Source organism: Oryzias latipes, chromosome 8, assembly GCF_053564925.1.
Source record: "Oryzias latipes strain Hd-rR chromosome 8, Olatipes_Hd-rR_3.1".
NCBI lineage: Eukaryota > Metazoa > Chordata > Actinopteri > Beloniformes > Adrianichthyidae > Oryzias > Oryzias latipes.
In genome coordinates, this window is record NC_136244.1 from 18885553 (window position 1) to 18897965 (window position 12413).

General features: G+C 38.0%; 1 protein-coding gene across 1 annotated transcript; it reads left to right on the forward strand.

Moving 5' to 3' along the window:
- The first annotated feature begins 869 nt into the window (after positions 1-869).
- Positions 870-11611, forward strand: atp13a1 (ATPase 13A1). Its single transcript, XM_004071366.3, has 25 exons — positions 870-1550; positions 2400-2489; positions 2681-2944; positions 3043-3198; positions 4083-4152; positions 4241-4347; positions 4453-4582; positions 4699-4754; positions 4888-5014; positions 5148-5285; positions 5423-5543; positions 5678-5835; positions 6172-6347; positions 6417-6527; positions 6621-6746; positions 6844-6952; positions 8524-8717; positions 9066-9162; positions 9246-9430; positions 9538-9652; positions 9758-9954; positions 10103-10245; positions 10569-10680; positions 10770-10913; positions 11018-11611. The coding sequence occupies exons 1-25, from the start codon at positions 1197-1199 to the stop codon at positions 11126-11128; spliced, it is 3591 nt and encodes a 1196-aa protein (XP_004071414.1). The 5' UTR covers positions 870-1196; the 3' UTR covers positions 11129-11611.
- The last annotated feature ends 802 nt before the right edge of the window (positions 11612-12413 follow it).

A 12413-nucleotide genomic window follows, 5' to 3' on the forward strand; every position in this document is an offset into this window, starting at 1 on the left:
ACATTGAGCATTTGCATTGCACAACCTGGCAACTTCAAATTCACCAATGTACCCTCACAATAACTCTGTGGCCCATCTTTGCCTCCCCAAGTAAAAATCCTCTCTGTGTATTCTAGTAAGAACTCACCCACTTTGCTGAGGTCCACAGTTTCTGCACAACCCACAAAGCGTGCTACATGTGACGTGCAGGATGTAGGTGTGCTCTGGTTTTCTCTGAGACATTTATCAAATTCCACAAACTCCTTGGAACAGTCCCGCTTGATCTTCTGTATCACTGGGCTTTACACAAGTTGAAAGCAAATATGATTTAACATTAGTTTGAGTTTGCAGAAGTGTCACAGACGTTTAAAACGAAAACAGACTAGTGACTCTTACTGTGATGCTGTACAATGTGCAACTTTCATCTTCAGTTCGTGGCATTTTTGTTGCCATGTGGACGGGTTGGAGGATACACAGGATCCATATGATTCCAGTTCTTTTTGGCAATACTTGGCCGATATATCCATAGCAGCTTGCCTGAAGGGAAACCGGTAATCGCGAATGTCAACAGTAGTAGTGACACAATCTGACTTGCAAATATAAAATATATTAAAAGGTATTTCTTCAGAGAATAACATATTTATTTGCACTTAATCTATCTTATATTTACACAAAACAGATCTATAAATATGTATCTTACATTTTGAAAAATAGCTGGGCAACAGAGGTTACACCAAGAAGGACCCACGTCCAGCAACTACGCTACACACGCCTGTGTCTGATTGGAAGAGCGCACGTGATCAGATTCTTTGATCTTATTGGTTCACGTTCTTCTCTGTCACCGATTTTGGCCACTCCCATTTAGTGACGACACTTATGTTAAAGAACTAGATCCTCGATCACCCAACCTAAGCAGAAAAACATATGCATCACATTGATACAGTATAAATAATTAAGTAGTATTTCATACGTAGGAACGTTATTGTTCATTTTTTGGCGCAAGGAGGTGGAAAAAAAAGAAAAGATGGAGAAAGTATAATTACGTGTCCGTACGTGTTGACGTATGCGGAAGCAACGGTTGGAGAACGGGCGACTCTGTAAACGGAGTCTGAAGGCACTATTGCTTGCTGTTCTGGGTGCAAAATCTATTTTACCGTGTAGGGTAAAACGGCGGTACGGTGGGTGATAGAGGGGGCCAAAGGCGCAAGGAGGGTACAATGAATGACGCGAAGAAGGACGACAGAATGGCCGCAGACGGAATACGAAGACCGGGTGAGCTGCAAATGGCCCCCTCTGTTTACCACAACCAGCATGACAGCGTTACAAGTGACGAGCTGGTGAGCTCAGTGACGCTCTACAGACGGAGACCCAGACTGCTACATGGCACAATTCTACCCTTCCTGGTTCTTCTCTACCCAAGCTGGCTATACGTATGGTTAGGGGTGTATGGAGCCTCTGAATATCCGGAGGCAGGCCTCCTTGCGTTAGCCGCCATCGGGATCGCGCACGTTCTAACGGCACTGTCTGGTTATTGGTCCGTGCATGCGCACTGTTGGCTTACTTGTTCCAAGGTAAACATGGTTAACATACAAAAACTGTATGATATTTCCCAAAAGAGTTGTAACAAGCCTAGTTTATTAGTATTCCATGTTTTTTTTCCTTTTTGCATTAAAGTAAAATGTTGAAGATTTAAGTATTCTGTTAGAGTACTCAAACCAAATGTCTTCTTGCTTCCTTTCTTTGAAAGAAGCAAGAAGACATAAATCTTCTTGCTTCGTCAAAGCATCTTTGACGATTTATGTTCATTGCACTTAAATCTTAGATGTTTATCAATAAATCCATAAAGCTGTCAATACATGGGATCCTGGTACATCACAAAGTTTAAGTCATGGCAGAAACGTACACATATGTTTGTTAGTGCTGGGTATCAAAAACACAAATAAAGCTATACATTTACATTTTCTTTAAAACGTTTAGAGTTATGTAAGTTTTTTTTACATATTTAAAAATTGTAAACTTAGATGAAGGGAAAGTTATGGGATCTCACACTATATCATATCTCAAAAGAGATTTGAATAAATCTCTTTTCAACTAAGTGTAAGCTATAAGAACCTAGTGTTTGTTATTTACAGTTTTTGATTGGAATAGAATTGTTATTTATTCAATTTATTTTATTTTTGTAATTATTGTAAGTTTTCCTAGTTTAGAATATTGTGGAAGGAGGCCATAATGTCCTTTTCTTATGTACAATGACCCATTTACATAAAAAAATGCACCCATCACCCATTCATGTAAACAGACACATTTTGAGGAAAAACATTAACTATTGTATGGTGGATTGGAACATTTAAAACTTCAATAAAAGATTGTATTTTTATAGAATATTTAAAATGGGTATAACTGTGCTTTTGTCATTACAGGAGCCAGATGCTGACAAAGCTACACTGGCAAAGGTTGTTCCCACTCCCAACAATGGTTCTGCGGAACTTGTTGCACTACAGAGAGAGCAGGTTTGGCCGTATATATGTTTACTTTGGAAACATTTCCAAATATATTTGGATTTATAAGAAAGTTGTATGAGATTAACATTTTAAGAACATTGATTTTTATATATTCCTCAAACTTGTGTTTATGTCCATTTGTAATACATTCTTGTTGTTTTTCTTTTTAAATCAACAATCTGTACTTTTCTAACCAACAGGATGAGAATGGAGAAAATCTTTTAGCTTTTGAGTTTCAAAAAATCCGCTACATTTTTGACAGCAAAGAGAAGAAATGCTTCCTACCAATTGCATTTCCCATCTGCAATCCAATGGGTTACTTTCAATCATGGCGTGGGTACCAGGAGGAGGCAGACCTAAGAGCAGCAGAGAAGCAATATGGCACCAATCGAGCAGAGATGGTAGTTCCAGATTTTCTAGAGCTATTTAAGGAGAGGGCAACAGCACCATTTTTTGTTTTCCAGGTATGTGTTCTTGTTTGAATTTTCTTGGCTTTATAGTATATGGTAAGTTTTAAAACTATTTGGATTACATGAACTGTGTTTTATCTACCTTTATTCAGGTGTTCTGCGTTGGGCTTTGGTGTCTGGATGAATACTGGTATTACAGTGTTTTTACACTGTTCATGCTGGTGGCGTTTGAGGCCTCGCTGGTTCAGCAGCAAATGAGGAATATGTCAGAGATCAGACGCATGGGAAACAAACCCTACATGATCCAGGTAGGCTAGATCACATTTCCTACTTATTTTATTAGTTCTTTATTATTTTTGTGGTAAATTGTAAGGGACAATTTGTCAAGGACCTCAAATGCATACAAATTAGTGCAAACATTGCAATGATGATGAGAAGCAAATGTTTTATTTCAACTGCTTCCTGTAGGGGTTGCCTCCTTCTAACTCTATCCTATGCATTTTCCTCACCAACCACCCTCATGTCCTTCTTGACTAAATCCGCAACCTCTCTCTTAAAGCCTCTTTTCTGTTAACTCTAACCTTAGCATCGTTTTACTTCTTTTGGTGACCATTTCAATCTGCGTTTATCTCCAAAACATCCAACATGACGTGTTCATCCCTGATCCTGTTCATCCTCGTCACTCCCAAAGAAAACTTCCACATCTCCAGCCACTGTCTCCAAACCAACAACATGGTTGCTCTCATCACAGTCTTATGCATCTTTCCGTTTGTTTTTGCTGGCACTCTTTTGTCAAACAAAAGTGATCTCTACAAAAGAAATATAAAATGTTGAACGAATATTTTCTATCTAAAAGCTTGAAATGAAATAATGACATGAAGTGAGTCTGATCTGGGTTCAGAGTGCATCCCCAGTTCTCTCTAGGTCAGGAAAAGCAAAAGTATGTCTCAGCCACTCCAGGTCCATCCATCTGTCAGCCATGTTGCTTCAAAGTGACCCATACTCTCCCCTGACAAGTAATCCCAGCAGTCACGAGGAGCCCCACTGCTAACGCCCTTTAGTTTTTGCAATGGTGTAATGCTTGAATTGACACAATAAGGCAGGAATGCTAGGTGATGGTGGTCATATCATATCTTAGTGGTGCATTTCTGTTTTTATTAAGCATGCCATGAAGCTCACATTTCTCTTGCAGGTGTATCGTAACAGGAAGTGGAGACCAATTTCAAGTGATGAATTAGTTCCAGGAGACATTGTCTCAATAGGTACTTGTCCATGTACAGTTTTCATGACCTCTGACACACAAATATCTTCACTTTTGCCATTTTAGTATGCTCTTTCTTATCTTTGTAGGACGATCGCCTCAGGACAATTTGGTACCATGTGATGTGCTGCTGCTTAGAGGTCGTTGTATTGTGGATGAGGCCATGTTGACAGGAGAATCTGTGCCACAAATGAAAGTTAGAAACTAACATAAGTCACATCTGACATTACACTGTATGGTATAGATACAATGTCCCCTTGTTGGCCATTGCAATATTTCATCGACAATATATTTTATGAAGGAGCCCGTGGAAGACTTGGACCCAGAGCGAATTCTGGACCTGCAAGGAGACTCTCGCCTCCATGTCATCTCTGGTGGGACAAAAGTAGTTCAACACAGCCCTCCTTTGAAGACTAGCGCTGGACTGAAACGTGAGGGCCATACGTCTTTTTCTTTTTTAGACATGTTTATTTCCAGACTTTGTTCATGTGCAGCTCATTATTTCACGCCAAGACTAATTCTCCCAAATCCTTTTAATTGTATACAGCTGTAGACAATGGCTGTGTGGCCTATGTGCTACGAACTGGATTTTATACCTCACAGGTAAGAATGTTTTCTAAACATTTAGGATTTTTTCTTATTTGATTATCAAGTATTTAAAATGCTGCTTTTAGTAATAGTAATGAAAGCATATTTGAACAAATTTTCGATGAATGTTTTGAAAATTTGTCCACAGGGTAAATTGTTAAGGACCATTCTATTCGGCGTGAAGAGAGTGACTGCAAACAACCTGGAAACTTTTATCTTTATCCTTTTCCTCCTTGTGTTTGCCATTGCTGCTGCTGGTTACGTGTGGGTAGAAGGTGAGGTGTACAAAATTGATTTATTAAAATGGTCTGCTTTAGTACATTTAATGTAGGAGGAATACTTTGCGTCAAAGAGTTACGAAGTAAGTTCTTAGAATCTTAGAAGGCTGTTTTATGTGAACTCTTTCAGGGACAAAGGACCTCACCAGGAACCGATACAAACTGTTTCTCGAGTGTACACTTATACTCACTTCAGTGGTTCCACCAGAACTTCCTATAGAGCTTTCGTTGGCAGTTAATACATCTCTTATTGCCTTGGCCAAACTTTGTAAGTAGATATATTTCTACAAAGCTCTGTTTCTATCCTGCTCTAATATAAATAATTTTTGTATGAAGATGGCAGCTAATTGTACAGATTTGGTAATGGGATACTTTTTTTTTCATTGTTTTTCCGCCTTTGCTTAGATGTCTTCTGCACAGAACCCTTCAGGATACCATTTGCTGGGAAAGTCGAGATTTGCTGTTTTGACAAAACAGGAACACTGACCAGTGACAGTCTGGTGGTACGAGGTGTAGCAGGCCTCAGGTAAATCCTGCATTGGCTTCTCGCTCTTTCACTATGAATTTGTAAAAAATAAACATGGGATGCTGTTTTATGGTTTAAATTTTGTATTTGTGCAATCTGGACTATATTTGTTGATGTGTGTATATTAATGACAGAGAGGGAAAGGAGGTGATGCCTGTCTCAGATATCCCCGTGGAGACCCATCGGGTTGTGGCCACTTGTCACTCACTGGTTACGTTGGATGATGGACAGCTGGTTGGAGATCCACTTGAAAAGGCCATGCTTACTGCTGCGGACTGGACCCTTACTAAAGGTATATTACAAGCAAACAGAAAATCTATTGATGTTACTTTACGAATCAAATTCCCCAAGTATTTACATGTGCCTAGGCACGACAGATTTATTTGTAAAGACAATTCAAAGTGTATTACATAAAACATTAAATGAGTGATCATTAAAATAAAAAATAGCAGTTATTGTGCTTAATGTAATTATACTTCTGCTATATTACATTAAGCCCAATAATACTTTTGTTATTAGCGCAGCAGTAAAGTACCCGTGCCTTACCTCTTGTGCTATAAATGCTGCATTTTATTTTGAAATGTGCAAAGTTACATTAGCTATTCTGTTAACTCTTGTCTCTAACCAGATGAAAAGGTGTTTCCACGAGGCATCAAAACTCAGGGACTTAAAATCCACCAGCGTTTCCATTTTGCCAGTGCTTTAAAAAGGATGTCTGTCCTGGCCTCGTATGAGAAGCTGGGCTCCACTGAGCTCTGCTATATCTCAACTGTTAAGGGGGCTCCAGAGACACTTAAAGCAATGGTACTGTTTTCAAACACACATTTATGTCTTTTAGCCGATTTTCATAGATGTTAACACATCTGACTGTAGTTTTCAGAATGCCCAGCAAGTTATGATGAAGTTCACAGGGAAATGTCTCGTGAAGGGGCCAGAGTGCTGGCCCTGGGTTACAAAGACATTGGACACCTTAGTCATCAGCAGGTTCATATTTAACTTCTTCAAAGCTGCCAGACATGATATTTTTCTGTGAAAATATGTGCTGGAAGCTGAACTAAATCTTTTTGGATCACGCAGGTCAGGGAGATCAGTCGGGATGCTCTGGAATGCAATCTCCACTTTGCTGGTTTCATGGTTGTTTCTTGTCCTCTTAAGAGTGACAGTAAGGCTGTCATCAAAGAAATCCAAGAAGCGTCTCATCGTGTAAGCTCACAAGTTGAAAATGCAAAATCTTTTAAATATACTCATATACTGCTTAATTATTCTAAAATGTGGGGTTATCTTCATTTTCTACTTTCAGGTCGTTATGATCACAGGAGATAATCCTTTAACCGCCTGCCATGTTGCCAGAGAGCTCCACTTTATCCAGAAAGAGCACACTCTGATCTTGCAGCCAAGCACCAACCATGGTCAGACATTACTTCAGAAAACTGCAATGACTTTAAAAACAAACAAGGCCCTCTCTTAAGACTTAGTTTATATTGTCATTTATCAAAGATTCATGCATCTCTCCAAATTTGCGAGAATCTTCCATCACAACTAGATCTTTGAGAACTAAGGATAAAAGTTTAAAAATGTTAACGTTATGTTAATGTTAAATGTTAATGTTAGTGAGTGGTTTTTCAGCCTTAAAACATCTGTAAGCCTACTTCGCAGATTTAACCTAGAGCGTAACTCCCGTGATAAATGTGGGAAAACTGTAAAGTTTAATCATTTTTTAACAAATGGAGTCCTAATTTATATCTAGCATGTGATAAACTAAATTCTACATTGCTGTTTCTTCTAGTATTTCCAAAATGGTTTGGTGTTTCCAAACAGATGCTCTTAATTACCGTGTAATTAGCACATGTAACCACGTCTGTAAAAGCAGAGCTTTCGTTAGTTTTATACCCCAGAGCTTTTGGAAATATTATTGTTTAATAATGGATAAATTATAATGCAGTGAAATGAGAAAAAATGTAGAACGAGATCTCAAATCCTTCTCAAGTTCATCTGTCTTCAGGAAAAAAGAAATGTGCAAAGATTGAAGTTGATAAAAACAATCGACACCTTCCAGTTTAGGTGGTGTAATGCTCCAAAGAGCTGTGGTTTTCACTTATATACATCGTTGTTAGGGATGTATTAAATTATACGGGCTGAAAGGAAAAAAGTTTTTTTTCATTTTTTGTTAGAATTGCTAAGATTCAAGTATATTTGAATCCACTCTCTCCACAAAAATGGCAGCAAATACTAACCTTCCAGTTTTTCCTCTGCACAAACCACAAGAACTCAAGAACAACGTCCTTCAAACACATGAAGAGGAATGGAAATATTTAGCTTTATTAGAAAGTCCCATTTGATTCAACCAAACACAGTTTGTCAATACAAAGAGCCATATTGAATCCATTAGTGTGAGGCATGCGTGGGTTTTCTCCGGGATCTCCGGCTTCCTCCCACCGTCCAAAAACATGCTACATAGGTTGATTGGCAACTCTAAATTGTCCATAGGTGTGAGTGTGAGAGTGAATGGATGTGTGATTGAGGATATTCTACCCTGCGACAGACTGGCGACCAGTCCAGGGTATCCCTACGCCCAAGTAGCCGGGATAGGCTCCGGCAACCCTGTGACCCCGAAAGGGAATAAACGGTTAAGAAGATGAATGAATGAGTGTGAGGCAGTCTGTGTCATAGCTGACTCCTGGAGTAATTGGGAAAGATAAAATGTTCTGAACATATCCCGAAGTTCACGATTTTAACTGAACTTATTTCTCAACAAATGCTTACATTCTAAAATAAACCAAAGGAACTTTGTAAACTCTAAATTATGTTCTGATTAAATGCATAGTATTGGTTATTCTTATTTAAAGTGATATTTCTTTACTTTGAAAGGTTACCATGAAAACAGTGTACTACCACTAACTCTATGCAAAGTGTTAGGAACTGTTGAAGAGCGCATGGATAAAGACCTGAGTAATGCATCACTTTTATGTATTTTTTGCAGGTGAATGGCAGTGGGAGTCGATCGACGGCACTGTGTGTATACCTCTGCCCCCTCCTTCGGTCTCCTCATTTGTGCATCAGTTTGACTTGTGTGTAACAGGGGAGGGGCTGGTCAGGTTAAGCTGTGACCCCAGGCTTCTCCACAACTTGTTACCACATATACAAGTATTTGCCCGTGTCAGTCCAAAGCAGAAGGTAGGTTCTAGAGATTCAGTTGTATGAAAGAGTTTGATTTGTTTTTTCATCACTAGTTACTTTTCTCAGAGCACATATAATTGGACACCTCTAGCTATAATTTTAACTAGAGTAAAATCTTATTTGTTCATAATGAAATCAGACAAAGTAGATACGGAATGTAAGCTATATATTCTAAAGGTTTAGCCAAGAGGAACATCATTTAATCAGATGGTATTTTGTTTGAGAAGTAATTGGAAAAAACACAGTTGGATGGGTGTTTTGAAGCTGGATATACTTTTGAAAAATGCAACCCCCCTACTTAACTTCAAATCTTTGTGAGGCTAACATTAGTTTGATGTCTTTTAGGAGTTTGTGATCACCAGTCTGAAAGGGATGGGATATGTTACACTTATGTGTGGAGATGGCACAAATGATGTGGGAGCTCTTAAACACGCACACATTGGTAAGACTTGTCGGCTGCTGCAACTGAAAGCATTTAAAGGCTGTGACTGAATTCCAGGGGGGATGGCTTTGTCTTTTCCGCAGGCGTTGCTCTTTTAGCCAATGCCCCAGAACGCATGCCGGAAAGAAAGAAACAGTCCAGAGGCAAAGAGGTCTCTACTTCAGAATCTAGATCTTTACCTGTCATGGGTTCAGGAACCAAACTCAGCTCTAGGGCATCTAAACAAAGAGTGATGGCTCACAGAGAGGAGCAGCTTGCAGCACAAAAGGTAGTACCAGTAATAGTTCTTTTTAAAATTATAAAGCCATAGCAAACAGCATTCTGGTTTCTGTTAAAGTTCTCTCTCTCAGAAAGTTTTTTTTTTTAATTCACCAGGAAAAAATCAACCAAGTCCTACGAGAACTTGAAGAAGATCAAGTACAAGTAGTAAAATTGGGTGATGCCTCCATTGCTGCCCCCTTTACTTCAAAACTTTCCTCCATACAGTGCAGTAAGTCGCACATTTGTCATTTCAGTTTTCAACGTTGTTTGATTTATATATGAAGCCGTTAGCTATTATTGACATTTCTATCTATTCCTTTTCAACTATACCCAGTCTGCCATGTGATAAAGCAAGGCCGATGCACTCTGGTTACAACACTCCAGATGTTCAAGATCCTTGCTCTCAATGCTCTGGTGTTGGCTTACAGTCAGTCTGTTCTCTACCTCGAAGGCGTTAAGTTCAGTGATTTCCAGGCTACTCTTCAAGGTCTGCTCTTGGCGGGATGCTTCCTCTTCATCTCTAGATCAAAGGTGAGACATTACTTTTTAACAGGTCCTCTCTCAAATTGATTTTGTTTTCAGCTTTTTCTCTAAATCTTACATTTATGTCAATCGAAACATTTAGATCTGTGTTGTTGTTGGGAGGAACTTAAAAATCTTCTGTATCTCGTTTATGCAGCCACTCAAAACTCTTTCCCGAGAGCGACCCTTACCAAACATCTTCAATCTGTATACAGTGTTGACTGTGCTGCTGCAGTTTGCCGTTCACTTTTGTAGTCTTGTCTACCTTTACAAAGAGGCACAAAGCAGAAGTCCACCCAGGTAAGCTTAAAGAAGACAGAAAAAGCAACAAAAAAACCCCGATGTCCAACTAGTACTATCAAACCTTTTAATAAGTGGCAGAAAATATTGTCCTTTAATTGTTTACATGAATATATCAAATTATATAAAATGAAAACAGCAACAAATTCTTGAACAATAAACTGGTTCATTTGGATTTTGACGTTTTTGCGGCTTTAATAATGTAAAAAGCATTTGCCGTTTAGTTTGTAAATTACAGTTTACAAGCATAAATAATGTTTTTTTATTTTTATAACCTCATGTGATTTCATTATAACATTTTCTGTCATCTTTCTTTCTTGCAGAGAAGAACAGTTTGTAGATCTGTATAAAGAGTTTGAACCCAGTCTCATTAACAGCACTGTATACATAATGTCAATGGCCATGCAGATGGCCACCTTTGCCATTAACTACAAGGTACTTTTTGCAAAAAACCACTGTTGGATATAATGTGTTCAGTGATTGCAGTATACAGACGAGACTTACAAATCTTTTACATCTGATAGGGTCACCCGTTCATGGAATCTCTCAGTGAAAATCGACCTCTACTGTGGAGTATTGCCTTGTCGGGTTTAGCAATTGTTGCTCTTCTTACTGGTTCATCCCCTGAGTTCAACGAACAATTTGCTCTTGTAGATATTCCAGCTGAGGTGAGATAACATTGTCTAATCATGTGTAACTTTGCTGTAATATTCTTGTCATTGTAAACAATATACGCTAAATTAACTTGCTTTCTTTTTTTCCTTTCCTGCAGTTCAAATTAACTATTGCCCAAGTACTGGTGGTGGACTTTGTTGCAGCTCTCCTTGTAGACCGCATCCTTCAATTCCTGCTGGGCAAAGGAACGCTCAGGCTGCCTTCTTGAACTCAGTGCCAACAGCAAATGCTGCTCTCATCAACCAAACTGTAAAGGGAGAGATAACTTTAGAAGGGGAAAATGATAATGGCTGTTTTTATATACAAGTCAGCTGAGACTGTCATGGCATTTAGTGCTGTTCACTCTGCTTGTCTTTTCCTTCATTCTGCTCTGCTCATCATTAATCCTCTGTGTGTATGTACTTACACTAAATCTCTGTCTGATTTTTCCAAATGTTTCTTTAATAACTTATTTTCTATATTTTGCCATGTTTTGCCCTCTATCTGTTTTTCCCTGTTTCTACAAAAGGCCATGAAGACAGCAGTATTGAATGGGGTGTGAGATTGTGCCAGCCAAGCTATGAAGCAACCGGCACAAAAAAGTGGCATTCTCCAAGAGAATTGCAATAGTGTTTTGGATTTCTTTTTCTCTCCTTAATTTTGTAAAAAGTACAAAAAGATCTATGACAAACTCATAAAGACTTAAACAAAATGTGGTCTTTTGTTGAATGTTTTGTTGCAAGTTCATTTTTAATTTCGTTTTAAGATAAGATTAGGTTTAAATTGAGAGTAATTATGACCCATATAATCTATGTGATGCATGAGGCTTGAAATTGGTTTAAAGAGAGTTGTTAGGCATAATTCAAGTAAAAACAAAGGTTTCAATGTATTGCCAAGACATTAGTTTTACAAAATTTATAATAAAGGAAGATTAAGGATTTAAGCAGATCAACGAAACTACAACATGATATTGAAAATACTTTTCTGTAGATCTGTGAAGGACAACTAAAGTTTTATTGCAAAGCATTTTAATACAATTATTTGAAGTTGCCTACTGAGTACTACACACATAACACATTCAAGATAAACCTGATCATTGAAATGTTTTTTAATTTATTACATTTCACCTTAAAAATCCAAAACTTTGGACTTGGAAAGGGACAGCTCTTAGATTGTTGTATAATTACCCATGGAGATAAAGTTAGAATACAGTTAAGTTGTGTAATTAACTTTTGTTTTTAATCCTATTATGCTACTACAGTTTTAAAAAAACATTTGTATTTAGGATGATTTGTTTAAAAAATTACAGCTAATGTGCAATTTGATGAAGGCTCTTGTTCATTTCTACCCATTTCTTGAGTTTGATTTAGTTGGGAAGTACATGTAGACTTCATCCCAAATGCACTGCTAGGCCTTTATTTTGTCTTGTACTTGTTAAAAAAAATCAATGTATTTTCAACACATATATAAATACTTATATAATTTGAATTTATATGTTGATTTAAAAAATGTAT